Here is a 27,993-nt window from a genome sequence, read left to right as displayed (position 1 = left end):
AAGTCATGCTGGTCATTAAGCGGTCCATTGTTACAATATTTTGGTTTTTTTTGCCAGAAACCAGAAATGCTAATTTCTGGCAAAAAATATTGTGAATCAGCCTTGTGACCACATGTCACTATAAATGTGGGTGGGTTTCCCAGCACCATAAAATGATTGCATGAGAAGGGAAGGGACTGGCCATATCTACCTCCTTTTTTAAAAACGGCTTGCAAAATATCGTATTTTTCAGAATATAAGATGCACCTTTCCCCCCCAAAAAAGAGGGTGATACACTGTCTTATACACTGAAACAGCGTTTTTTGCCACACGAAACCACGTCCCCTTCACAAAAATGGACGTGCAGAGGGTTTGTGAGCCCTGCAAAGTGCTCCTAGGGGTTGGGAAGGGCAAAAACAAGCAAAAAACGGGTCAGTTTTTACTCGTTTTGGGCCCTCCCGGCCCCCAGGAGCACTTTGCAGTCCTCTCAAACTTTCTGCATACCCCACTTTTCACAAAAAATTAGGCGTGCAGACAGTTTGGGAAGTCTGCAGAGTGCAAAAACTTTTTTTTTTTAATTTACCTCTTCAAAATCTTAGTGCTTGTTATACACCAGTGCATCTTATACTCTGAAAAATACAGTATATTGTAGAACAGGACCATACAGATGGACCAATAAATTTAGCTTGTGGTAGACTGGAATTGTTTTAGCTTGGTCCATCCCCATCCTCTGCCCCTTAAGCGGCAGCTGCACAGTATGTTGCTTTGTGACTATATCTACTGCCAAAACATCTCTACTACTAAAGAGGTTTCTTCTCTGTATAATATATTCCCTCTTTTTTTTTTCCCTTCCCCAAGACTTTTAGAATTAAACCTCCGATGTGCATTACTAAGGAAGATGCAGATTTTGCAGTGGCCGTCTTCCAGGAAGCCTTAATAAGACATATGGAAAGAACAGCTGAAAAATAAGAGAACTTACATGCACACGGACCCAAGATGCATTGGACTCACTGTGAATAAATCCATGAACCAGAACTCGTTACCTGAAGCACTGAGTCATAATTGTCGTTTTTTTTTTTTTAGATTTGGATAAGGTTACATGCAGAAAGCAGCAAGGCTCCTTGGCCCGCAACTCCACCTGGCTGTTTTATAACTTGTGCAGCAGCTGGACGATATGTCCATAGTTGATTTACAAAAGCCCAGCAGATGTTTTGGCTGAGCAAACGGGAGCCACCTTTTCTTCCTCTCTACACAAAGGGATTTTAAGATTGAGTGCTTCCGAGGGGAAAATTGCTGGAAACAGGTTTGAAACACAGCTGAGCAGCAGAATATAAATTCTTTCCAATCCTCTGCCATAAGGGCACAAGCTAATTCTGTTGCCATTTCGCTTTGAATTCCAGGTGGGGAAGCACATACCCAAATCCCTTCCTGTTTTGACAAAACGCAATTTCATAAAGGTAAAGTCAGGAACGACTAGCACATATGTGCGAGGGGAACCTTTACCTTTAATTTCACAAAGCAAAAAATGGAACATGAAACACTGCGATATGTTGGACAAATGTTTGCATATAACAACTGTATCCAGCAGTTGCCTTTGGAATTTTAAAGAGCCCTGACATACATAAAAAGGCAGTAAACTGATATAGAATATGAATTAAATGCCAACAATTTTGAGTTATGAGTTATAAGGATCAGAAGGAAGAAATAATTATTCAATAATTCTTCATGAGATGTTCACGACACGTGGACATGTGTGAAGTATCTCATTTTGACTTGTTAAAGCAGCTGCATCTTTTCCCAGACACTCAGGGATGGGCTGCTGGGGGTTGCAGGTGCTCAGAACTTCTAGCTAAGATTCTGTGCAGTTTGAAGAACCCCCGCTGGCCCTGCCCACCACACTCCGCCCCTCCAAGGAGTCTCCACACGGCCCATAGATGCAGGTAAGTGCAAGGTGCACATGGAGGCTCGGGAAGGGTGAAAAATGGACCTACCGGAACTTCGGGAACGCTGGAAATGGGCCCGTTTCCAGCCTCCAGAGGACCTCCAAAGCCTGGGGAGGCCGTTTTCACCCTCCCGGAGGCTAGGAAAAAACTTCCAGAGCCCTGCGAGGGCAAAAACGACCCCCACCTCCCACGCTGTGGTTCAGGAGGCTGACTAGGCCACGCCCACCATGGCCACATCCACCCAACCGGGGAAGAGAATACCTTGCTAAAATGTTTGAAGCCCACCCCTGGAAATCCTACCACAAATTTCTGAGGGGCAACAGACACTTCCCCACCAGCGAGAACAGAATGAAGGTTTAATGCTGATTAATGCTTTAATAGTCTCAGCATATAGTAAGATAAAGGAATATTAATTCAATTCTTAGCTCTTGGATCAGGGATGAGGAAACTAAAGCAGAACTGATACTTGCAAATTTTGCTGTCCAGGCTAATTCAGATGGCTCTGAACAGAAGAATCATATGGAGATCCTGAACATCCCCCAACTAGATAATTTACCCAAGTCTCTTTTGCTGAAGAACAGAATATAGCAAGAACAAGAGAGGGACAGTTTCCCAAATATATTTTACAGCAGGGCTTTTCAATCAGTGGTTGAATGTCTATGGAGATTATCTCAGTCATCCAGGTCATGGTTGTCCCAAAGGTGTTTTTTCAAGAGGCAAGTGGACTTTCTGGTTTTTCTTTGAAGACGTTTCACTTCTCATCCAAGATTATTTCTCCAGCTCTGACTGGATGGTGGGTAATTTGCACTACTCAGGTGACCTTGAGGCTACAGATAAACCTCCAGGTGGCCTTGATGAGTTGTCAAAAGAATGCAAATGGCCAGCTGTCTGCAAGGAGTACACATCCTTCCATTTCCCAAAAATCTTGGATGACAAGTGAAACATCTTCAAAGAAAGTTCAGTTGCCTCTTAAATAAGCACTTTTGAGTTGTTGGTTGAATATATGCCACAAGAGGAACGCAAATGACTAGCATACAGTATATGTGTGAACATTATCATTTTCTATCTATTATCTATCATCTAACGATCTATATCATCTATCATCATCTATCTACCTACCTATTATCTATCTAGCTATCATCTATCAATCATCTATCATCTAGTTATCATCTATCATCTATCCTATCTATCATCTATCTATCTACCTATTATCTACCTACCTACCTATTATCTATCTATCTGTCTATCTATCTATCTATCTATCTATCTATCTATCTATCTATCTATCTATTATCTATCATCTATCTATCTCATTTATCATCTATTTATTATCAATCTATCATCTATTATCTATCTATCATCTATCTTATCTATGTCTATTTATCTATCTATCTCTTATCTATCTATCATATATCTATCTATCTATCTATCTATCTATCTCTATCTATCATCTATCTATCATCTGTCTATCATCTATCTATCATCTATCTATCTATCTATCTATCTATCTATCTATCTATCTATCTATCTATCTATCTATCTATCTATCTATCTATCTATCTATCTATCTATCTATCTATCTATCTATCTATCTATCAGGAGTGGGTTCCGGCAGTCACTACTGCTGATTTGCTCGTGGGCGTGCTGCGCTTGATGCGTGCTCTGCGCACATGCGCAGAGCAATAAAAACTATGTGTGTGTGTGTGTGTGCGTATATGGCAAAGGGAAAAAGATATTGGAACTTAAACCATACAATAACAGAATTTATTTAAAGTTACGCTTTTGCCTAGAAAATGTTTTTTCCTGTCATGGTTGTTAGCAAGCCCTTTTTCATGGAGTGAGGGGCGGTACTTGTGATTGTCTGGCTGACAGCCAACCCAGGGTTGGGCTAAATGAATATAGGCAGGTTGGTAGCAAAAAGGTGTATTTAATGTAAAGGGGACATCGCGAGATGAAGTGAATAGTGCAATTTTTCAAAACAAACAGAAATGTACAGTAAAATAATTTATTTCCTTTGCCTGTACAGGTAGGTTTTTACAAATCTAAGGAGCGGGAAGGCTCTCTTTATGAACAATCCGGAGGCTTTTAGCCCAATTTATGAAACAAAATACAGACACAAACAGATAATGTATCAAGTGCTGCACAGGTTCAAATGTGTTTCTGCTCTGTTTATGGCTGGGCCCAGCAGTCTTCATCCCGGTTAAGTCACACGGGAAAAGCCTGCCTCTCTTTGGGCCAACAAGGTGCCTTCGGACATGACAATAACCCCACAGTTCTCGAGGCTTTCCAGAAAACTCTATCTGTTTCTCCGCTTTTCTTTCTTGCTTCTGCTGCTGGTGGCTGTGTTGGCAGTGGAGGTGGCTAACGCTTTGGCGTGCCCCGTGGTTTTCAGATGTTCGAACAATTTGTTCCGCGACTGAAATTCACAGCTGCAGGTAACACACTGAAGGGGGCCCTCAGGCTGTAAAGGGAAAAGCAGAAGAAACAAAGACAGGAAGAACGTTATTACCATTAATGTATAATATACTAGCCGATAACTCGGCATTGCCCGGGTATCTTTTTATAGGGGGAAAATATCCGGACCAAACGTAATTTCTAATGTTGGATTTCCCCCCTTACCGGAGGGAGCCCCCTTGTGGAGTAATGTGAAGCCGTTACCATGACAACTCCACTGTGCTGCACAGTAAAAGCCATTTTACGGCAATACAGTAGAAGCCATTTTAAAGCACAACAGGCTGTATCTTAACAGATCACACACACAACGGGTTTTAGGGGTGTCTTACCCACCCACAATAATTCTTTCCAGACAGTAAGTCATCTGTGTACCAAGTATGGTTGAAATTGTTCAAGGGGTTCCAGAGTTATGCTGGAACACACACACACACAGCCATTTTATTTTATATCTATATAAATGAGAATCTCCATAGCGATTTACCATTAATATAGCATTTCTTTGATGACAGCAAAAATATAGTAAAAGAATCACTTGATTGGAGAAGACTAAGGTCTGGTTAGACCTACATTGGCCTCAAAACATATTTCTACAAGCTCGCAAGCAGGCAGAAAAAGAAAACAGCCACTCCATTGAATATCACCGTCCGGTTCTCAACTATATAATGATCTATCACTATTGTTGTATGTACATGGTGGCGCAGTGGTTAGAGTGCAGTACTGCAGGCTACTTCTGCTGACTGCCATCTGCCTGCAATTTGGCAGTTCAAATCTCACCCGGCTCAAGCTTGACTCAGCTTTTCATCCTTCCAAGGTAAAATGAGGACCCAGATTGATGGGGGCAATAGGCTGGCTATGTTAATTGCTTAGAGAGGGCTGCAAAGAACTGTAAAGCGGTATATAAGTCTAAGTGCTATTGCAATTACTACACTGATGGGTTATGCGCCAGAGACAAATTCCTTGTGTGTCTAATTACACTCGGCCAATAAAAAATTCTAATTATATTGTCTCTAAACTGGGAGGGTCAACGCTCTACTGGCTAACAGTTGTTGCTAAACTTAAGATTTAAAGCTGGTCATCCTTTCAAGACAGCTACAGACCTTAAATGAATGAATAACAAGTTTGTTTCCAGGCTGAAAGTTGGCTAAGGCAGCCAGGCAGAACAATGGGGCATATATAAAAGGAGTTGAAGTCTTGGTGATTTAGACATGTCCATGCAATTTTCTGGGTAGCGATGTACAAGTGGTTTGCTCTTGTCTTTTTCCGAGATCCTTCTGGACTTTCCCATTTCACAGCTGTAGAATTTTTGGCTATCCTTCACCCAAGTTATAAGCAATATCTAATACTGCTTCGCTGTTGTTGTTTTTTTAAGAGTACAAGTGAACTAGGCAGAGTTCTAGCTTTGAAGCGGTCACATTTAGAATTTGGGGAACATGTTAAGAAAAAAAAAAAGCAAAAAGCAAAACGGATGGCAGAACTTGGCCAGTCTTGGTTGCCTTCAAAAGCTACATACGGAGAGTCCTGGTTGGGATCTGACTAGAGCAGGGGTGTCAAATGCAATTTCATTGAGGGCTGCATCAGGGTTGTGTTTGACCTCAGGGAGGCAGGGTGGGCGTGGCCAGCTTGATGTCACTTGTGTCAGGGGCGCCTGTGGTGGCCCCGAGCGCTTTGTCAGCAAAAACAGGCTCCCTACCCCCGTTTTCAGCTGGGATGGCCTCGTGCAACCCTCTGTCAGCAAAAACGAAGCTTGGGAGGGCTGCACATGGCTCTCCCGAGTTCCGTCTTTGCTGGCGGAGGCACCGTGGGCCAGTCGTTTGCCGCTTCCAGGACAGCCCCGCGGACCAGATCTAAGCACCCCACGGGCCAGATCCAGCCTGTGGGCCTTGAGTTTGACATCCCTGCACTAGAGGAATACAGGTAGTTCTCAACGTATGATCACAATTGAGCCCAAAATTTATGTCGCTAAATGAGACATTTGTTAAGTGAATTTTGCCCCATTTTTACGACCTCTCCTGCCAAGGTTAAGTGAATAACTGCAGTTGTTAAGTTAGTAACAGGGTTGTTAAAGGAACCTGACCCCCCCCCACCCCCCTTGACTTTGCTTGTCAGAAGACCACAAAAGATAATCACATGACCCCAGGACACAGCAATGGCCATAAGAGTCACTTGCCTAGTGTCTGCATTTTGATTTTGTAACCCTGGGAATGCGCCAATGGTTCTAAGGGTGAAAAACACTCATAAGTCACTTTTTTCAATGCCATTGTAGCTTGGAAAATCATTTAAAAAACTGTTGTAAGCTGAGGACTACCTGTACTAGAAAAAATCCAGGGCTGTAAACTAAACGGAAAATTAAAACAGGTTTCAAAAAAAGAATACAATACAATACAATAGCAGAGTTGGAAGGGACCTTGGAGGTCTTCTAGTCCAACCCCCTGCCTAGGCAGGAAACCCTATACCATTTCAGACAAATGGCTATCCAACATCTTCTTAAAGACTTCCAGTGTTGAGGCATTCACAACTTCTGGAGGCAAGTTGTTCCACTCATTAATTGTCCTAACTGTCTAAATCAGGGCTGTCAAACTCCTGGCCCATGGGCCAGATGTGTCATACACTTGGCCATGCCCATGCCCAGTTTAGCGAAGGGGAAAAAAATCCCGATACGTCACACCGTAGTGCTCATCTCCGTTTCAAAGCCAAAGAGCCAGCGCGGTCCAAAGACGTCTCCGTGGTCATGTGGCCGGCATGACTAAATGCCGAAGGCGCACGGAATGCTGCTACTTTCCCAACACAGGTAGTTCCTATTTTTCGACTTGCATTTTTTATGTGCTTTCAAACTGCTAGGTTGGCAGAAGGGGGACAAGTAATGGGAGCTCAGTCCGTTACACGGCGCTAGGGATTCGAACCACCAAAGTGGCGACCTTTCTAATCGACAAACTCAACGTCTTAGCACTGAGCCACCGCGTTCCTCATTTTCATTAAACACATATACACAAAAAGGGGGAGAAATTGCCTTTAGATACAGTTAGGACTTGGAGGCCAAAAATAGTAACCTGTTTTGTCCAAATTTCATCTCTTCTACATACCTTTACCTGGTCCTCTGAAGAAGCCTTTGCAGATGTTTTCTTGGCCTCTTTTGCTTTCTTTCCTTTCCCTTTAGGATTGCTAAAATAATAAAGACATGCTTAGTCTCCGAGCAGACTCAAATACAGTCTATATAAAACATTTTCACAAGTCAAAACCTTTCATGTTTCACTAGCAACAACTCCCTTCGGTATCATGGTTACCTTTTCACTTCAGTTTTGGACTCTACTGCAGGCGCTGGATTTTCTCCAGCATCGTCTGAATTGTAGCTTTTGCTGACATTTTCTGATTCTGGAGATACCCTCTCTGGGTCACTGCTGCTCACCGGCTGTGGCTCTTCGACTTGTGGCTCAGGGCTGCTGTCTTTGGGAGGATCCTCCTGGGTCTGTCGAGAAGAAGAAGAGAGCCTTCAGAGAAAGAATGGGAGACAATGGCCTAGGTACAGGTAGTCCTCGACTTTAAGACCAAAGTTGAGCCCAACATTTCTGTTGTTAAGTGAGATGTTTTTATTTGGTGAGTTTTGCTCCATTTTACAACCTTTCTTGCCACTGTTGTTATGTGAATCATTGCAGTTGATAAGTTAGCCACCCAGTTGTTAAGCGAATCTGGCTTTCCCCATTGCTTGTCGGAAGGTAGCAAAAGGAGATATAGCAATAGCAATAATACTTAGACTTATATACTACTTTACAGTGCTTTAAAGCTGTCTCTAAGCGGTTCACAGAGTCAGCCTATTGCCCCCAATAATTTGGGTCCTCATTTTACCCACCTTGGAAGGACGGAAGGCTGAGTCAACATTGAGCCTGGTGGGATTCGAACTGCCAAACTGCAGTCAGCCAGCAGGCAGCAGAATTAGCCAGCAGTACTGACCTCTAACCACTGCGCCACTGCAGCTCACATGACCTTGGGACACACCAACGGTCACAAATATGAACCTGTTGCCAAGCATCTGAATTTTGATCATGTGATCACAGGGATGCTACAAAGATTATGACTTTGATAAATGGTCGTAAGTCACATTTTTCAATGGCGTGGTAACTTTGAACGGTCACTAAAGGAAATGTAAGCAGAGGACTATGCCCGTACATTCATCACGATCACAACGAGATCTGCAAAGTCTGTTTGCAAGATGAGGGAAATCATGCTAGAACATCAGGCTGGGGAAGATGAGTTTGCCTGTCGGTGTTCAGACGTGATGTTCTAGCATGATTTCCCTCATCTTGCAAACAGACTTTGCAGATCTCGTTGTGATCGTGATGAATGTACGGGCATAGTCCTCTGCTTACATTTCCTTTAGTGACCGTTCAAAGTTACCACGCCGTTGAAAAATGTGACTTACGACCATTTATTATTTATTTATTTATTTATTTATTTATTTATTTATTTATTTATATTTGATGCTTCTAGACCGCCCCCTCTCCCAAAAGGGACTGGGGGCGGTGTACAGTCCATACAGAATATAACAAAATACAATAAAAAATTAAATATGTACAGTTGGCATGGAGGAGATTAAAATGCAATTAAAAGAACTGTACAAAGCTATATAAATATAAGTTTTTAAACCCCTGAAATAGACACAATAAATTAAAAAACCCCTAAAATAACCAGTTGATAATACATTTGCCAGGAGGGACAGTTGTAATTATGCCAGGCCTGCTAATCGGAACAGGTGGGTCTTCAATTTCTGCCGGAAGGAGCGGAGGTCAGTAGTGGTTCTAATGTCGGGGGGGAGGTCATTCCAGAGGGTTGGGCCCATCACAGAGAAGGCCCTACTCCTTGGTGTCGCCCGTTGGCATTGCCTAGTGGATGGCACCAGGAGAAGTCCCTCCCTGTGTGAGCGAATTGGCCGCAGGGATGTATGTGGGAGGATGCGATCCCGCAAGTAACTAAGTCCCGTGCCATGGAGCGCTTTAAAGATGGTAATCAGCACCTTGAAACACACCCGAAAAACCACAGGTAGCCAGTGCAGCTCGCGCAGGAGAGGTGTTACGTGGGAGTACCTCGTATTCCCCATCACAGCCCGCGCGGCTGCGTTCTGAACTAACTGCAGTCTCCGGGCGCGTCCCAAGGGCAGCCCCATGTAGAGAGCGTTGCAGTAATCCAGGCGGGACGTCACCAGCGCATGAGTGACCGTGCGTAGGGCATCCCGGTCCAGTAGGGGGCGCAATTGGCGCACCAGGCGAACCTGGTGGAACGCCCCCCTCGCCACGGCTGCCACATGGTCATCCATTGACAGCCGGGCATCAAGGAGGACGCCCAAATTGCGCGCCCGTTCCACAGGGGGCAATTGTTCGCCCCCTATGGCCAGCGATGGAATCAGCTGGCTGAACCGAGGTGCCGGTAGCCACAGCCACTCAGATGCCCTCCAGGTGCTACAAAAGTGTCATCAACTTTTTTCCAGCATGGAAAAAAAACCTGACCACTTGGGGAACACCTTTAGGTATTTTCAACGTGGGCTCTGTTAAATCTGTTCCCATTCAAGGAAGCTGTTCTGACCGAGGCTTCCCAAGAACATGAAGCAAATTCCTTGTCCCGACAAAAAACCCTTTTATTAATTTACTGTGAATTCTGCTCATTCACATCCAGCAAAGTCTTTCAAGAGAAGATTTACAGTCACAGACCTTATCTGGATTGGAGAGCTGCCAGGCCGATATCTGCAAAACTTGGCAAGAAGTCTGGGAGTCAGGAACCAATTAAGCGAACTAATTGTCTCCTGCAAACTCCACTCCCCTTTTGCTCCTCTTTTATTTCCTCTAGGAGGAGCCATTCATCATTCATCTGTAGCCTTACTCCCAAGATGACCCCTGTTCTTTAGCTGTTCCCTTCGTCTGGCAACTCTGCGCATGCGCACACTGGGAACAGGCTCCAGCTGTTCCTCTGCCTCACTGATGTCTGACTCTGAAGGCAGCTGATAACTGGCATACGGCTCTGCCCCTGACACAGAGCCCTCATCAGAGCCTCCCTCAGACTCCGGGATCGGCCCATGTTCCTCCCCAACCTCCTCACTGTCCGAATCTGCTGCCAGCTCCACTGGCCGCAGGTGGGCCCCAACAGAAGCCTTCAGCTCCAGCACAGAAATCATGAAGAGGCTACGTGGTAGGATGGGACAAAAGTTTTTTGTGTTCAAACTTTCTGCCCCACCTGAAAACTTTTCCAGCTTCTGAAGTTGGGAATCCAGCAACCTCCTCCTGTAAGCCTTTATTATATTTCAAAGACATTGGTTTAGTTGTGGGATCCTTGGTGCTGAGGTTGGCTGTTTGCTTGCAAATGTTTATGACCAAACTAACTAGCTAATATCGGAGTACTGATGATGTTACCTAGTTTGGTAATGAAACGTCTGCCCCCCAAAAAAAGAAAGATAGAAAGAAGCTCAGACAGCACCAAGGACTCCATAAGCCAACCCTGAGTTACAAATATTCAAGTCTTCTGCCCTTTGAAAAGATGTGAACAAGAGTGAAGGTGCTTTACAAAGGAGAAGGCTGCCATCTCCATTTCCACAAAAATGGAGCTTATGTGTGTGTGTGGGGGGGGGGGGGGAGGCAAAGCTGCAACTAGCCTTGAAAAATTAGCTAGTTCTCATCATAAAACGCCACCATGTTTCAGCAAATTTATTCAGGCAGCAATCAATGCCACTTGCAAACGGAGGCAGAAATAATTCCAAAAGACAATTGATTGGCAGATAAGAACAGGAGCACATTCAACGGGAAATCGGCTTTAAAAAGAACAAAAAACTTACACCTGCTGTTCTTTGCTTCCTTCGCTGTTTCTTTGACAGCCTGTTAGGGACAGAAACAAAACCGCAATGTCAAAAGAACAGAGTTCAACCTCCTTTGCTTGTTAAATCCCTTCTAAAGCCCTAAAGCAGTGTTTCTTAATCTTAGCAGCTTTAAGATGGGTGGACTTCAACTCCCAGAATTCCACAGCCAGCAAAGCTGGCTGTGGAATTCTGGAAGTTGCAGTCCACACATCTTAAAGCTGCTAAGATTAAGAAACATGGCCCCAGAGAAATCTTGGGTACAATTTGAAACCCCTTCTGTATATACCCAGGGAAAATATGGTGTTTCTCCAGGGGTGGGATTCAGCCAGTTCATACTGGTTTGGGTGAACCAGGTGCTAATTTTACATCTGGTTCGCCGAACCAGTTGTTTGAAGGACCGGCTGGCCCCGCCCATCCCAACCTGCCCCTCCCAGGAGTCTGCACGTGGCACATGCATCATACCAGGTAAGTACAGGGCCTGCACGATGGCTCTGGGAGGGCGAGAAATGGGCCTACCGGAAGTTCCAGAAATCCAGAAACAGGCCTGTCTCCAGATGGCCTCCGGAGCCTGGGGGGGGAAGGCAGTTTTTGCCCTCCCGGAGGCTTGGGAGGGTGAAAATGACTCCCCGCCGTGAGGCCCAGGAGGCCACGCCCCCATGGCCACGCCCACCCAGCAACTGCACAGAGAACCGGTTGCTAAAATTTTTCAATCCCACCCCCGATTTCTCCTGACCAACTAGTTGTTTTAGCCATGCGCATCAAGGTTAACGGATTATTTCTAAGCATTCCTGCTGTAGGTAGCCTGAATCTCTCGTGATGGATTCTTACAGAGGAAGGGGAAACCATGTATCAGGGCAGAGAAAGGAAAGATCAACGAACTCAGAGAAACTATGAAGATGAAACGAAAAGAAGCTGAGAAATAAATAAATACAAAACAAATAGATTGTTTAGTTGTCTCTCAAGGGCTGGGGCAAAGGAGCATGGAATGGCACATCCTGAAAAAGGGCCCCTCGCCAGCTCCCTCATGAAGCTTTGGAAACCAGAAATAACGTATGCCCTTTGGCAGTCTGAACTTCTACGTGTTTTCCATAAGTACTTTTGTTTGGGCATTGGTTCTTCTGCCTCCTCTTCGCTCTTCCACCCGTTCTCATCCACCGTGGAGACCGAAAACGCTTCTTCCTCTTCTTCTAACTGCTGCCGGAGCAAAGCCACTATCTCCCGGTGCTTCTTGGACTTCTCATGGTTCTTCATCCTGAAGAGAGAGATCAAAGGGATGTTACTGCAAAGAACAAGAGTTCGTGGAGAGGGAGCGGCTAACAAGTCTAATAAATAAAATAATAAAATAAATAAAGAGTTGAGTTCAGAAAGAATGGCTGCCTTTTATTGAAAGGAAAATGGAGCAGACGTTTGCTTGGGAAGGGAAGCCTGATGGGAACCAAGGAGGGGTTTGAATGAATCAAGGCAAGATGTCAGATGAAGTATGTGCTGGTCCTTTTGTCAGGGTTCCAAATAGCATCCAAAAATAAATTAGAGTCCAAGGACACATATAGCTCAAAGTTCCAATTTATTAAGAGAGCCATGTTGGCACATCTGGGAAAACCCTGAATCTGAAAGCTTCCAGGTTTTCCCCACCTAGTTGAAAGTTCAAGATCTTGTCCCTGCACCCACATGTCCATCACATGATCCAATCTCCCACTGCCATGCTGGCAGTTCCACCCATCCAGTTTCGGTCGGGTGCAGAGGCAAAGAATGACCTTGGCTTTCTAGAAATAATTTTGTTTTGGCTACACAGTAAGTAACTCCGTACAATCCCCCCTCCCATTTTCCCACAATAGAAAAAGGTGTAATAGAATAATAGAAAGTGTGGCATGCCAAAGATCCAAAAGAAAACTGCAGGCCTGACACCTTTTTAGTCTGCACATAAAGAAAAACTTACGCTTTCTCCGTCTTGAAGGATTTATCACAAGCAGGACAGTAGAGCTCATCAAAAAGATAGGCAGCATCCTGTTCTTCACTTAATTTGTCTGAAAATACATACATATATTTCTGTGTGAGATGCTTGATGGTCTGACCAAGTCTTCTTCTATTGTAGGGGTGTCAAACTCAAGGATCCAGCCCGCGGGGTGCTTAAATCTGGCCCATGGGGCCAGCCTGGAAATATCAAAGGACCGGCCCGTGATGTCTCTGCTGGCCAAAAGAGGAAGCAGGGGGGCTGCGTGCACCCTCCCACTCCCCGTGGCCTGTTTTTGGTCTCCTGCAGCACGCTGCCAGCCAAAAATGAGCCACATGGAGGCCCTGTGAGACCCCCACATGGCTGATTTTCGGCCGGCAGAGCTCTGCAAGAGCCCAAAGAGGCTGAAAAAGGGCCATGTGGAGCCTCCTTGCCCCCCATTTTGGCTGACAGGGCTCTGCAGGAGGCATCCATCCCATCTCCCCCCCTCGCTGGCCTGTGAAGAACCACAATGCTGATCCGGCCCTCAAAGAAATCCAGTTTGACACCCCTGTTCTATTGTCGATATTCAGCTATGAATTTAAGGGCTTAAGTAACCAAAATAGTACATCTATGCAGGAGAGGAAGGAATCAGCAAAGTTGAAGGGACCTTCAACAACTGCAATAGTAAAATCTCCAGGAATCACATGGAGAGAACTGTACCTCTCAGGACTGATCTTGTCCAGGGATCACAGAATACAAGTAAACCTCAACTTATAACAGTTCATTTAGTGACCGTTCAAAGTTACAACGGCACTGAAAAAAGTGACTTATGACCATTTTTTTTGCAGGATCCACATAATCACGGGATTAAAATTCAGATACTTGGCAACTGGATCCTATTTATGACCATCTGTGATCTTCTGTCAAGCAAAGTCAATGGGGAAACCAGATCTACTTAACAACCGGGCTGCTAACTTACCAACTGCAGGGATTCACTTAACAATTGTGGCAAGAAAGGTTGTAAAATGGGACACTGAACAAATGTCTCACTTAATGACAGAAATTTGGGGCTCCATTGTGGTCATAAGTCAAGGGCTACCTGTACTGATTGGGAAAATCAAACTCTTGGCAAAAGGGAGGAACAGCTACCAAGTTGCAACAGTGAGAATTAACCCTCGGCAAGTGGTGTTAACGTTTCCTTAATAGCTATGAAGTCCTTATTCTGGAAATCAATAGAGGAAATTAGGCGATTTAGCAAGCTATTCCCAGAAAAGCAATTTGCACTTGCTCTTAAGGAGCAACTAACTGCCAGTTGACCCTCACCCTCTTCTTGGTTCTCTTTCCTCTCTTCCTCTTCTTCTTCGCCAGACCCATCTCCAAACTCCTTTTCATACTGAGCTTCCATCTGCTGCAGTTCTCGCTCCAGGTCAGACATGGTCATCCAGCTCTGCTCCTTGTACTGCTCCGCCAGACTTTGAAAGGAAGTGGGGGACAAAAGGTGAGGATCCTCATAGGCTGGCTTTGTGCAATACCCTCAACCAGGCGTGTCAAACTCAAGGCCCGGGGGATGGATGCGGCCCGTGGAACTGGCAGCAGAGTCGGATAGTGAGGAGGTTGGGGAGGAACATGGGCCAGTCCTAGAGGCTGGGGAAGGCTCGGATGAGGGCTCTGTGTCAGAGGCAGAGATGGGGTCAAGGCCTTCTGACAGTTCTCAGCTGCCTTCGGAGCTAGACAGCAGTGAGGCAGAGGAACAGCTGGAGCCTGTTCCCAGTGTGTGCATGCGCAGAGCTGCCAGAAGAAAAGAACAGCTCAGAAATCAGGGTCGACTTGGGAGTAAAGCCACAAGTGGACTGTGATTTCCTCCCATAGGAAATAAAAGAGGAGCGGAAGGGGAGTGGGCTTTTGCAGGAAACAATTCATTTGTTCCTTCATTCATTCGTTTCAGGCGTGTGAAGATCTATCCATGAATCCCAGAGACTTTGTGCCAAGTCTTTCCTTGCACAGCACTGCGTTTGGAAAATATTTACATGGCAGCTTTCCAAGCTAGATGAGGTCTGTGGTCATATATTCACCTTTGAGAGACTGTTTATCAGGCCTTTGCTGAATGTGAATGAGGAATTCACATTCGTTTAATAAAACTACATTCAGTTTTGGTCACCACGATGTAGAAAAGATGTGGAGACTCTAGAAAGAGTGCAGAGAAGAGCAACAAAGATGATTAGGGGACTGGAGGCTAAAACATATGAAGAACGGTTGCAGGAACTGGGTATGTCTAGCTTAAGAGAAAGAAGGACTAGGGGAGACATGATAGCAGTGTTCCAATATCTCAGGAGTTGCCACAAAGAAGAGGGAGTCAAGCTATTCTCCAAAGCACCTGAGGGTAGGACAAGAAGCAATGGGGGGAAACTAATCAAGGAGAGAAGCAACTTAAAACTGAGAGAAATTTCCTGACAGTTAGAACAATTAATCAGTAGAACAGCTTGCCTCTAGAAGTTGTGAATGCCCCAACACTGGAAGTCTTTAAGAAGATGTTGGATAGCCATCTGTCTGAAACGGTATAAGGTTTCCTGCCTAGGCAGAGGGGGTTGGACTAGAAGACCTCCAAGGTCCCTTCCAACTCTGCTATTGTATTGTATTGTAAGGGCAGAGCCCTCATCCGAGCCTTCCCCAGCCTCCAGGACTGACCCATGTTCTTCCCCAACCTCCTCACTGTCTGACTCTGCTGCCAGCTCTGCTGGCGGCCACAACACAGAGTTCTTATCAATAAGGAAGAAGAATCAGTGTGCTGTTGATATTACTGGGTTACGAAACCTTCTCAAGAAAACAACAAAGCTCAGAGAGTACCAAGAGTTCTTCTCATGTTTCTCTCTGGTTGCCCAGCCTTTACAAGAACATAGTTCACACATTTATAAGATTATCTTGTTAGGATGAGTTTTGGAGGCTGTACCGCAACAGCCGTGAGGGCAGATGGAAATTTAGAACATGAACTTCTCCTTCTACACCAATGTAGGAAGAACATTTATGAACCTTCGTGCATCGTTGTGATGTAATGTGCACTTGGAGAAGGAGTAGGGGGTAATCTTGGTGGAAACTCTGTGGTTTCCTAAGGAGGGGGCAGCGCATTCCAGAGAAGCCCAAAACAACCAAATTGCAGACCCAAATTAGATGGGGGCGGGAAGAAGAGCTTCAGAGTAGCCACACCCTAGAATCTCTCAGGATGTATCTATTAGGTTAGAAGGTTGTAGCTTTTAATCTGGCAAGATTCTGTCTATTAGGCCTAAGCAATAAGGAATTGAACTAGACTGGATTTCACCAGGTGGTCTTTGAGCTTAGTAGCAGATAGAGGCATCAGTTAGACAACAATTCCTAAGCTAGCATGGTCACCTACGGTATAAATTCTGGAAAGCTCCCGGCTTGTGTTAGTTCCTGCTTTTAATGACTATGTTGCCATTTGGGGTCTGCACCATTTAAAGACGGTATCCATGCAGCATGCTGCCTGGAGAATTTTGGAAATTCTAGAAAACCACCAAGGCTGAGAATCGCTGGTCTAAATCATCATACTTGGCCTGTTTCAGTTTCTGCTGCCTCCGGAGCGCTTCTGATTTCTTAGCTTTCTCTGCGTTCTGCTCTTCCAAGAGTTTCCGGTGGGCCTGAACTCGTTTGTCTCTTTTCCGCACAAAGGCCACCAGTTCCCGGACCAGTTCGTTCCTCTCCTTCCTTGCTTTGTCTCGGGTTTTCTTGTTTTCCTTTTCCATGGCCCGTTTTTCCCAGCGGTTGGACGCCTGCCGAGTGTCATATTCTTCCTTCCATGCAAAATTCTTCTGGGTACAGAAACTCTGCCAGTACGCATAAAAACAATGGACCACCTAATTGGGACAAGAGGGAGAAAACAGAGACGTTTACACTGGCAATTAGAGGAGGGCCATCACAAGGCAGTGATTTTGTTATGCATATTACTTTCTGTATTGACTTACATTTTTGAAAAGTAGACACAACAGCCATGCTGCATAGGGAGGAGGATGGCTTATTTTATTTCATTTTTTGCATTTTCACTAAGGATGCATACACTTTGAAAAGGATTCAGAAAACTGGTTCTGGGTGTTACACAAGCGCAGCATTTCTCTGCTCTTAGAAACCCCACTCCCTTTGCAAAAATGGCCATGCATAGCCTTTAGGAGGCTTCCAGAGTGCTCCTGGGGGCTGGGGAGGGCAAAAATGAGTGAAAAATAGCCGGTGTTTTGCTTGTTTTTGGTCCCCAGGAGCACTCTACAAGCCTCCTAAAGGCTATGCGTGCCCTTTTTTTAATGAAAAATGTTTGGGAGGTTTGCAGAGTGCAAAACCTTTTTTTAAAAAATTGCCTCTTCAAAATCTTGGTGCGTCTTATACTCCAAAAAATACGGTATCTCTCTTTAGGGCTTCCTCCTAAGCATGAAAAAGATGCAGCTGCTTTAATGTGTAGCAGGGTGAATAAATATCAATGATTTTTTTTAAAAAATAAAAAATGGTTTTATTTAAATCGGTTTTTAAAATTTAAATCTGATTTTTTTTATTTAAATAGGATTTTTATTTTATTTTTATCAAATTTATTTTAATAAAATGCTTTTGGAGTAAAAATCTATCCAATGATAGTTTTCTATTTAAGATACATTAATAATGAAATGGAGCTTCGTTATGTAGCATGAGGAGGCTGTATATCCTGTAATATTGGGACTGTCGGTGAGTCAACAGTAGGTCAGAGGAGGAGTCACTGCGGGCTTCAACTCCCAGTCGCTGTGGACTTCAACTCCCAGAATTCCACAGCCAGGCATGCGGGACAGAGATGGCAGTTGCTCTTGAAAAATTACTATTTCAATCGAGTTGATTTAAACCAAGCCTTTTTACTAGTGATTTAAATCATGTTTTACATTAAATCTACCCTGCTGCCTACTGCCAAGCAGCCTAATTGCAATCATTGATGGCAAAGGGTGGTATGACGGTCGTAACTTTGAGGGAAGTTATTTTTCCCCCTCAAAGCCTGTAACTTGAAACTGTTGTTAAAACGAATGGTTGTAACTTGAAGACAATCTGTATTCCTTTGCCGATACATTCACACAGGGACTATTGGAGAAGCTTTGCATTCCTCTGGATTTGGATTGATGCACTGAACAGGAAGTGGGGTTTTTCCTGCTGAACAAGGTTAGAAAGTGGTCCCTGATCCTGACTCTGCAGGCCTTCTATCTATGTAAATAATTAATCTAGACACCACAATAACAGGGGTGGGTTTCTGCCTGCTCGGCGTGTGTCCGCATTTGCGCCTAAAAAGCTCTGTGCATGCGCACGTTAGAAAAGGGGAAAAAATTACATTTCTGCAATGAAGTTCTGTGCATGCACAGAACTGAAAATCGAGATGGTGCTGCCGCCGATAGAACCAGTTCGGGGGCGTGAAAGCTCGAGTTACTACCTACTCAGCCGAACTGGTCCGAACCAGTAGGAACCCACCTCTGGTCAATAACCTGTACTGTTTTTTTTCTCCTTTCTACGAGTTTGCTACAGATCATTGTTTACAAAGGAAAAACGTACGTGGCTTAGATATGTAAGTAATTCTCTTTATAAACTCTGGTAAGACAAGAATTCTTTCATGGGAGTTCATTAGCCCCACATTCTGCAAAACTGTATCCTTTACCTAGCTGCCCTTAGACATGTAATATTTGAAATAATAGAAAATACTTGTGGCTCAGGTTTTAGATTTGGCAGTGGTTTGCTCTCCTAGCTTGTTTCAATTTAGTTTCTGAACGTTTCATTACCGGGCTAGGTAACGTCATCATTAGGATTTCCTCATTTAAGGATCAGGAGGACAAGAAAATCCTGATTGTGTTACCTAGCCTCATAACTAAATGTTCAGAAACTAAATTGAAACAAGTTGAGAGAGCAAACCACTGTTAAAAGCACATGATATCTCTGTTACATAGGAACTTTTATGTGCCACTCCATACTGTACTTTTCAGAGTATAAGACACACTCCCCTGCCCCCCAAAAAGGGTGGAAATATCAGTGTGTCTTATACACTGAATACAGCCATTTTTGGCCTCCCGAAACCCCGCCCCGCATGTCCCATTTTTGCCAAAAACTGGCCTGTTTTTCGCAAAAGCAGTGTGTGTAGAGGTTTTGGGAGGCCTGCAGAGTGCACTTGGGGGCCGGGGAGGACAAAAACCAGACACATGGGGGCCAAAAACTATTTTTTTTCTTGTTTTCCTCTTGAAAATCTTGGTGCGTCATACTCTGGTGCGTCTTATAGTCTGAAAAATATGGTATGTGAGAGCAGCCTCAATGCTCCTTAGGTTCAGAAACAGGGGACTAGTGGAGTAACAGGTAGAATCTGGAAGTGTAGCACTCAACAGGAAAAGATACAGGTGGAAGGAATTGTGCAACTTCAGTCTCATGCTGAAATGCTGTTTTTTCTCCACTGTAATGGCATTCTTTCTTTTTCTTTTAATTAAGGAAAAGTTCTGGTGACCTCAAAAGCTTATAGATTAGTTGGTGTCATCTGAGCCGACCCTACAAGGCAACTCTGGCCACCTATGAATTTCAGAGTTGTTACCGTATCGTAGTCGCTCTGAGAGTCTCCAAAGTTTGGAAATCCTTCAAAATCTTCATTGACTATGGATTCCTCTTCTTCCTTTGCAATCATTTCGAAGACGTGCCGATAGACTGCATAGAACCCCTGAAACAAACAATACGATCATTCAGAGAGAAAACGAGGCTGAGGACAATCGGAGAGCTCGATATAATGTCGCCTGGAATAACTGCTTCGTTTTCTGAACTGTTTTGACAGTGAGCTCTCCTGCCAGGCGTTTTATGTTTGAAAACAGAGCTGGAAGACTTAAAGGTTTATTTATTGAATTTATTGATTTCATCTCCTCATCTTTGAAATCCCATAAAATTGTTGTATTTCCTTCCACAAATAAATGACTTCTCTCTAGCTGAATCAGCGGAATAACTGAGTGGGAAGGGACCTTGGAGGTCTTCTAGTCCAACCCCCTGCTCAGGCAGGATACCCTACACCAGGGATGGCTAAGCTTTTTGTTGTTGCATGCTAAAAGCAGGTGCGCTCAATAGCGCGCACACATGTGCCCACACCCATAATGCAATGTGCATATGATACCCACCTGTGTGCCCTGCCCCCCTGTGCATGTGTGCGCTCCCCCCGCTCCCCCCACGCATGTGCATGACCCCCCCCTTGTGCCCCGTTTTGGGCCTAGCAGGCCTCCCTGCAGCCTTATGGGACGAAAAACGGGCCACGGGGGGATGTAGCCCCGCGCTTCCCCTTGTGCATCTGCATGCAACTCCCTGCCCCCCACGCATGCCTGTGTGTCTCCCACATGCACCCTGTCCTCCGCACATTTTTGGGCAGAGACCCAAAAAGCAGCTGGCTGGCAGGAGGCGCGTGCGCATACACAGTGGAGCTAAGCTGGGGTGACAGCTCACGTGCCTGCAGAGAGGGCTCTGCGTGTCACCTGTCACGACCCTATGCCATTTCAGACAAATAGCTGTCCAACCTCTTCTGAAAAAACTCCAGGGTTGGAGTATCTACAACTTCTGGAGGCAAGTTATTCCACTGATCAATTGTTCTTGTCATGGCCCCCTCAGAGCCCACTTTGCAGGAGGAGGAGGAGGAAGAGTTGGAACTGGGACTGTTGGACAGGGAAGGCATGCCAGGGACTGAGGACAATGCTGTCCCGCGACCCTCAGGCATTGGGGGAGGAGGTCGGCCAGACGGAGAGCTGCCTGCCTGCACAGACACAGGGGAGGATCGGCTGCGGACAGGCAGTGGTGCTGATGGGCAGTCAATCTCCTCTGATGAGGAACAGCTGTCTACTCCACCGATCCAAGGAAAGTGGAGCGTAGGCAAGCCCAGAGAAGGCTACCTGAGAGAAGGTCACCCCTGCCCCTCCTCACAAGGAACACCTGGAGGGAAGTAGCAATAGCAATAGCTATTGTACCACTTCATAGTGTTTTACAGCCTTCTCTAAGCAGTTTACAGAATCAGCGTCAATGGCTAAGGAGGGCAGCTTAGAAGGTGGCAGCATTGTTAGCCTCAGGTGTGACCACATCTCAGCCTGGAACCTGTTGGGTCACCACCCGTAGCAAGATGATGTGCTGATCTCAGGGGTCACCGAAAGGTACTGTATTTTTCGGAGTATAAGACGCACCTTTTCCCCTCAAAAAAGAGGCTGAAAATCTTGGTGCATCTTATACACTGAATACAACATTTTTTGCCTCCTGAAACCCTGCCCCTTCACCAAAATGGCCGTGCATAGCTCGTAGGAGGCTTTCAGAGAGCTCCTGGGGGCTGGGGAGGGCAGAAATGAGCAAATAATGGGCCGGTTTTTGTTCAATTTTACCCATCCCCAGCCCCCAGGAGCACTCTATAAGATTCCTAATGCCCTTTTTTAAAAAAATGATTCGCGAAAAACAGGACCTTTTTTGGGAGGTTTGCAGAATGGAAAACTTTTTTTAAAAAATGTGCCTCTTCAAAACCTTGGTACGTCTTATACTCCAGTGCGTCTTATACTCTGAAAAATACAGTAAATGTTACTCGCTCAGGTGAGAGCTTAAGCCTGACCTTTTTATCATCGTCGTAGCCAGAATAACACGTAACGGTGAAATACAGGACCAAATCCAGACTGTCATCTTGGTAGCCTCCATCAATGCCTCCTTTCAAAAGAGCTTCCCTGTGATTGTCGTACCTACAAAACAAAAAGAACAAACCAACTCGGAGGCCTTGAAGCTTTCTATCGCAGAATAAACAAGGCATGGTATCTCTTAGCAGGAAAACCAAATTAGTTTCCTGAATCGCAGCTAAAAGGTGGGCTGTTTTCAGGTCCTGCTGTAACAGGGTTTCCCACCCTTAGCTATATTAAGGTGTGAGGACTTCAACTCCCAGGATACCCCAGCCAGCTTGGAGTCTGATGGATTCAGGTGCAACTATCCGGGTTTCAGGCCCGGGTACAGCACGGAGACGGCATTGGTCGCGTTGGTCGATGATCTCTGGCGGGCCCGGGACAGGGGCTGCTCCTCTGTCCTGGTCCTATTAGACCTCTCGGCGGCTTTCGATACCATCGATCATGGTATCCTACTGCGACGACTCGGGGGGATGGGAGTGGGGGGCATTGTTTTACGGTGGTTCTCCTCCTACTTGTCGGATCGGTCGCAGTTCGTGTTGACTGGAGGGCAGGGATCGACCCCCTGGAGGGCAGGGATCGACTTGTGGGGTGCCCCAGGGGTCGGTTCTCTCACCCCTCCTGTTCAACATATATATGAAACCGCTGGGAGAGATCATCTGTGGTTTTGGGGTACGGTATCATCAATATGCTTTTTGGGTATTTTTGTGATATGTATTTTTTAATGTTGTACGCTGCCCTGAGTCCTTTGGGAGAAGGGCGGCATATAAATCCAATAAAACAAACAAAACAAACAAACTATGCCTAAACTCTTTAAATTAAAGAGAACACCACCTCTAGTTTTGTTTCAACTTGGGAACTGTTTCTGAATGTTTTGCTCGAAACTGGGGAAGAAATGTTGATTTTCAACATTTTCTCTTTCTTTTAGTGTTTTTAAAAATTTCCTGTGGCAGCACCTCCAAAAAATAAATAACTTAAAATATTGTGAAACATAAAGCCAAGGTTGTCTTTATGCATTTTAATGCACTGGAAAAAAAAAAGTCAAAGTCACCACTTTTTCCCCCCTCATCACACTTTTCTCTTTCTTTTAGGTTTTTTTTTTTTTAAATCTTCCTGTATTTTTATTTTATAATAAAAAGCTTAACTTTTAAACTTAAAAGATCTGGTTAACTCTGTGCTGCCACCTAGTGGTAGCACCTCCAATCAATATAAGAATTGTCAAGCTTTTATCCAAGGGCAAAACTTACCACGCTCTCTCCTGTGCATCGCTCAGCACATCATATGCAGCCTGGATCAGCTTGAACTGTTCTGCTGCTTCCTCTGCATTGTCTAGATTTTTATCTGCAATGTCAATGAAGCAGAATCTAATCAATTCACCCCAAAACAGAAACAACCTCAACATCACGAGCCTTGGGAAATGCACTGGTAATTATCAGAGGCTAAAAAGCCAAGAGAAAAACACAATTCCTGGCTCACATTTGCAACCTATGTGGCTCTAGCACATCCCATTAGACTTCAGTTGAGTAACACATTTGAGGGCTCCTATCAAATTTATTTGGAAATAAAGTCTGTTAATAGAATCCAGTTCCAAACAGAATGCTTAAGATCAGAATGACGCAATAACTATAATATCTGCAACATGTTCCAGTATCTGTTCTGACTGAGGCTTCCCGAGAGCAGGAAGAAAACTCCTTGTCCCGACAAAAACCCCTTTTATTAATTTGCCATGAATTTTGCTCATTTCCATCAAGCAAAGTCTTTCAAGGGAGGATTTACAGTCACAGACCTTATCTGGCTTGGAGAGCTGACAGGCCGATATCTGCAAAACTTGGCAAGGAGTCTGAGAGTCACAAACCAATTAAGCGAACTAACAGTCTCCTGCAAACTCCACTCCCCCTTTGCTCCTCTTTTATTTTCTCTGGGAGGGGCCATTCATTGTCCACCTGTGGCCTTACTCCTAAGTCGATCCCTGTTTGTTAGTTGTTCCCTTCGTCTGGCAACTCTGCGCGTGCGCATACTGGGAACAGGCTCCAACTGTTCGTCTGCCTCATTGATGTCTGACTCTGAAGGCAGCTGATAACTGGCATACGGCTCTGGCCCCCTCTCTGCCTCTGACACAGAGCCCTCATCAGAGCCTTCCCCAGACTCCAGGACTGGCCCATGTTCCTCCCCAACCTCCTCACTGTCTGAATCTGCTGCCAGCTTTGATGGCCACTGGCGGGCCACAACAGTATCATCTGTTGATCAAGAGTTTAGACAGCCATGCTCTTTTCAGGATATTCCACTTTTTCTCCTGCTAAGGTTTGTGTTTCTAAACAAACCAGTCTATATTCCCTGCTTACTGGGCAAGCTCTGTTTTCACTGGACTTTTTTTCCTTCAAGAGAGTTTTGGATCTTGTTCATCTTTTGGCAAACAGAAGGCTATAAATGCAGCAAATGAGTTTGCCATTAGTATATAGAGATTACCATGATCTTTATTCAGATAAACCATCGGAGGCATACTCAGATAAATAAATAAGTAAAGGAATGAATAAGTGAATGAAAATGTTCAAATCTTTTTGAAATTGAGATGGAGCCTAATGCATTTACTAATTGGTTTGCCATTCATTTGCTGTAATGTATTCAATTCCACATAAAAAGGGGGCCTCCAAAGCAGTAAGACAATTGTCTAGGCCTGATTGCTATTTGAAGATTTAAAAATCAATGCATTCAGGATTAATGCATGCTAAATCACACTGCCTATTTTACATATATGCAGAGCAGGCGGGCTAGATGAATCAAAAATTGGGACTGCCGGGAGAAATATCAACAACCTCAGATATGCAGATAACACCACTCTAATGGCAGAAAGTGAAGAGGAACTAAAGAGCCTCTTGTTGCAGTGGAAGAAGGAGAGTGCAAAAGTTGGCTTGAAACTCAACATTAAGGAAACTAATATCATGGCATCCATCCCTCTCAATTCCTGGCAAATAGATGGGGAAGAAATGGAGGTAGTGACAGATTTTATTTTCCTGGGCTCCAAGATCACTGCAGATGGGGACTGGAGCCAAGAAATTAAAAGACGCTTGCTCCTGGGGAGGAAAGCTATGGAAAATCTAGACAGCATACTAAAAAGCAGAGAATCACCCTGACAACAAAAGTGTGTCAAGTCAAGGCTATGGTTTTTCCAGTTGCAATGTATGGCTGTGAAAGTTGGACCATAAGAAAGGCTGAGTGCCAAGAATTGAGGCCTTTGAACTATGGTGCTGGAGAAGACTCCTGCGAGTCCCTTGGACTGCAAGGCGATCAAACCGGTCAGTCCTAGAGGAGATCAACCCTGACTGTTCTTTAGAAGGCCAGATCCTGAAGATGAAACTCAAATACTTTGACCACCTAATGAGAAGGAAGGACTCACTGGAGAAGAGCCTAATGCTGGGAAAGATTGAGGGCAAAAGAAGAAGGGGATGACAGAGAATGAAGTGGATGGATGGAATCACTGAAGCAGTCGGTGTGAGCTTAAATGGACTCCAGAGGATGGTAGAGGACAGGAAGGCCTGGAGGAATGTTGTCAATGGGGTTGCGATGAGTCGGCCACGACTTCGCAACTAACAACAACAAAATAACATTATGATGCACCACACCGTACACAGAAAACAGTAGAAGATAATGTGGCATTAAGGCATGACACAATCACTTTATTTTTCAATAAAGAGTTGCAAGGAAGGTCTGCATTTGCTGTTACAAACCTTATTATTTTCATTACCTTTAGGCTGCAATTCTAAGATTGCTGATCTGAGTCAGCAGGATTTATTTTTGAATAATCATATAAAGGATTTTCTACGGTCAGGCAGGTATTACATTGAAATTATATTTAAGAAGCATCTTAACAAAGCCTTGAAGCCAGACAGACCTAATATGACCTCATGAAAAGAATTCATTACCAAACTATGTGTGGACATTCTCCTGGGATTTAATTAATAAGAGTACCAGTGCAAACAATCAGTCAGGCTGTTGATTTACTAGCTTACATCCAACAGAATTTGTATTTGCTTTGAGATGAATAAACGCCATCTTCTGTGGACTAATATAGTAATAAATCCCAGATTTATTATTTATTTATTCATTCATTCATGGGCTAAATTGGGAAGCCAAAAAAAAAAAAACCTACCCCATAGCAGAAAATATTAATAGGAAGCTACTTCCATTGCATGGCATATGGATAGCTCCAAATGAACATCAGGAATCAAGCTAGATTGAACTGCCTTGTTGCCTTGAGAAGTAACTAAAGGCAGAATACACCCAGAATCATAAAGGGTGTGTGTGTGTGTGTATACTCTCTCTCTCTCTCTCCCTCTCTCTCTGTGTAGCTATAGCAATAGCACTTAGACTTATATACTGCTTCACAGTGCTTTACAGCCCTCTCTAAGCAGTTTACAGAGTCAGCCTATTGTTCCCAACAATCTGGGCCCTCATTTTACCCACCTCGGAAGAATGGAAGGCTGAGTCAACCTTGAGCCTGGTGGGATTCAAACTGTCAAACTGCAGTCAGCCGGCAGTCAGCAGAAGTAGCCTGCAGTACTGCACTCCCACCACTGCGCCACTATGGCTCATATACATATATCTGTATATACATACACATATACGATATAATATTCTATTATATTGGTCAATATAATAGAAAAATCCAATGAATATACTTAAATTTCATTTCAAAAGCTTAGCAAAGTGAGAGGGAGTGAGTGGTTAAAGGGCGGGACTAGCACCAGGCAGGATATACAGCTATCAACCAATACATATGATAAACAGGGGTGGGCTGCTCCTGGTTCGCCCGGGGTTCGAGCGATCCTCTAGCAAAGATTCCGTGCGGTTTGGCAAACCCCCAAATCCCATTCCTGGGTGGCCCCCTTGTAAGGTAGACTGGGCTAAGGAAGAGAGTGAACAGCCAAGGGGATACCATGGCTGATTTTTTAAATTCATTTATTTATCTCATCAATTAGACAAGAGATCAGTTTAAACATGATTATGAATACACGAAATGGATACAAATACAAGGGAATATAAGGACAGGGACGGTAGGCCCGCTGGTGCCCCTTACACACCTCTTAGGAATGTGGTGAGGTTGACAGTAGACAGCCTAAGGTTGAAGTTTTGGGGGTTTGGGTTAAAACCCCAATAAAGCGAATCAATAAAGTGAACCAATAAAGTGATGGTGGCTTGAACTGCCCTCACTCCAACCCCTGGATCCCTGGACATCACCCTGCTCGACTACAGTTCCCACCCTGCCCAACATCCGGCTGGGGCCCATGGTTTTATTTTGGAGAAAGAGCAGGTGGGAGGAGGCCTCGGGTGGCGTGGGAAAAACGCTTTCGGGGCGGGCGGGGGGGGGGGAAGGGATACCTGGATGCCAGCGGAGGGCCAGCTTCCGATAGGCTCGCTTGAGGTCTTCATCGGACGCGTCGCGTTTCACCCCCAGCACTTCGTAGTGACACTTCATGCTCGGAAGTCCCAGGGCCTCTTTCAGCCCAGCGGCCCACCACCCTCCGCCCCGGCCGGCACCTGCACGTGTGGACCGCGGTGACGAACAGCCGGCGGAGGAAAGGGGCGGGTGGGGGTGGGGGGGAAGGACCGGAAGGAGCAGAGCGGAGGTCCAGCTCCTCCTTGGCTGCCGGGCTGGGAGGCGGAACTGACGGAAGGGCCGGGAAGGACTCAGGGGTGGGGGAGGATGGAACGCAGCAGGAGGGAGAGCGGCGGAGGTTTCAATGGCGTGGAACGTCGGGGACGTGAACGTTCCGAGGCCGCCGAGCTGGTTTTGATGTCGTGGAACGTTGCGGGACCGAACGTTCCAGAGTCGCTTTGCCGGGAGGGGCGGCGTTGGAAGTTGGTTGATTCGGAGCCGCCTCTGTCTCTGATCAGAACGAGGGCGGTCCTGCCTGTTTTTTTTTTACTTACTTACTTACTTACTTACTTACTTACTTACTTACTTACTTACTTACTTACTTACTTACTTACTTACTTACTTACTTACTTACTTACGTAGTTATGTATTTGTATTTATTTATTTCGTCAAGCATGTATTAGCTAACAGATACAAGTATAAACTTGATTTTGACTACATGAATAGGGTACGAATAAAAGGGAACATCAGGACAGGGGCGCTAGGCACTTGTGCACGCCCCTTAACAGACTTCTTGGGAATGCGGCGAGGTCGAAAGA

The 27,993-nt window shown here is 45.0% G+C and overlaps 2 protein-coding genes across 3 annotated transcripts in view; one reads left to right on the top strand and one right to left on the bottom strand.

Annotated features, from left to right (window-relative positions):
* Window positions 1–1,019, top strand: part of AGXT2 (alanine--glyoxylate aminotransferase 2) — a 42,216-nt gene extending 41,197 nt beyond the window's left edge. Inside the window, exon 14 of the mRNA XM_081942884.1 lies at window positions 838–1,019. Within this exon, the coding sequence (XP_081799010.1) occupies window positions 838–948 (111 nt within the window). The 3' untranslated portion in view covers window positions 949–1,019. The remainder of the gene's footprint in view (window positions 1–837) is intronic.
* Window positions 1,020–3,913: 2,894 nt separating this feature from the next.
* Window positions 3,914–27,426, bottom strand: DNAJC21 (DnaJ heat shock protein family (Hsp40) member C21). Of its 2 annotated transcripts, none has more exons than XM_081943364.1 (12): window positions 27,178–27,426; window positions 23,049–23,142; window positions 21,744–21,867; window positions 19,719–19,841; window positions 16,703–17,007; window positions 14,465–14,613; window positions 13,145–13,232; window positions 12,305–12,460; window positions 11,188–11,227; window positions 7,658–7,839; window positions 7,463–7,535; window positions 3,914–4,383 (listed from the first exon to the last, which is right to left on the bottom strand). In XM_081943364.1, the coding sequence occupies exons 1-12, from the start codon at window positions 27,272–27,274 to the stop codon at window positions 4,219–4,221; spliced, it is 1,596 nt and encodes a 531-aa protein (XP_081799490.1). In that variant the 5' UTR covers window positions 27,275–27,426; the 3' UTR covers window positions 3,914–4,218. The 2 variants fall into 2 exon arrangements, with proteins under 2 accessions (XP_081799490.1, XP_081799489.1); XM_081943363.1 differs by having other exon boundaries at window positions 7,457–7,535; window positions 27,178–27,423.
* Between the last annotated feature and the right edge of the window lie 567 nt (window positions 27,427–27,993).

This window comes from Natrix helvetica, assembly GCF_964273705.1.
Source record: "Natrix helvetica genome assembly, chromosome: 2".
Taxonomy (NCBI): domain Eukaryota; kingdom Metazoa; phylum Chordata; class Lepidosauria; order Squamata; family Natricidae; genus Natrix; species Natrix helvetica.
This window is presented reverse-complemented; position numbering and strand designations above follow the sequence as displayed.

Bases quoted from the DNA above. Each gene is read 5' to 3' on its own strand.
- DNAJC21 (XM_081943363.1), bottom strand. From the start codon at position 27,274: ATGAAGTGTCACTACGAAGTGCTGGGGGTGAAACGCGACGCGTCCGAT. The intron at 19,842-21,743 runs GTCAGGCTTAAG...TGTTTGTTTCAG, and splicing joins GCTACGACGATGATAAAAAG to GGGTTCTATGCAGTCTATCG. The intron at 4,384-7,456 runs GTATGTAGAAGA...TTCCCTTTACAG, and splicing joins CTTCAGAGGACCAGGTAAAG to CCTGAGGGCCCCCTTCAGTG.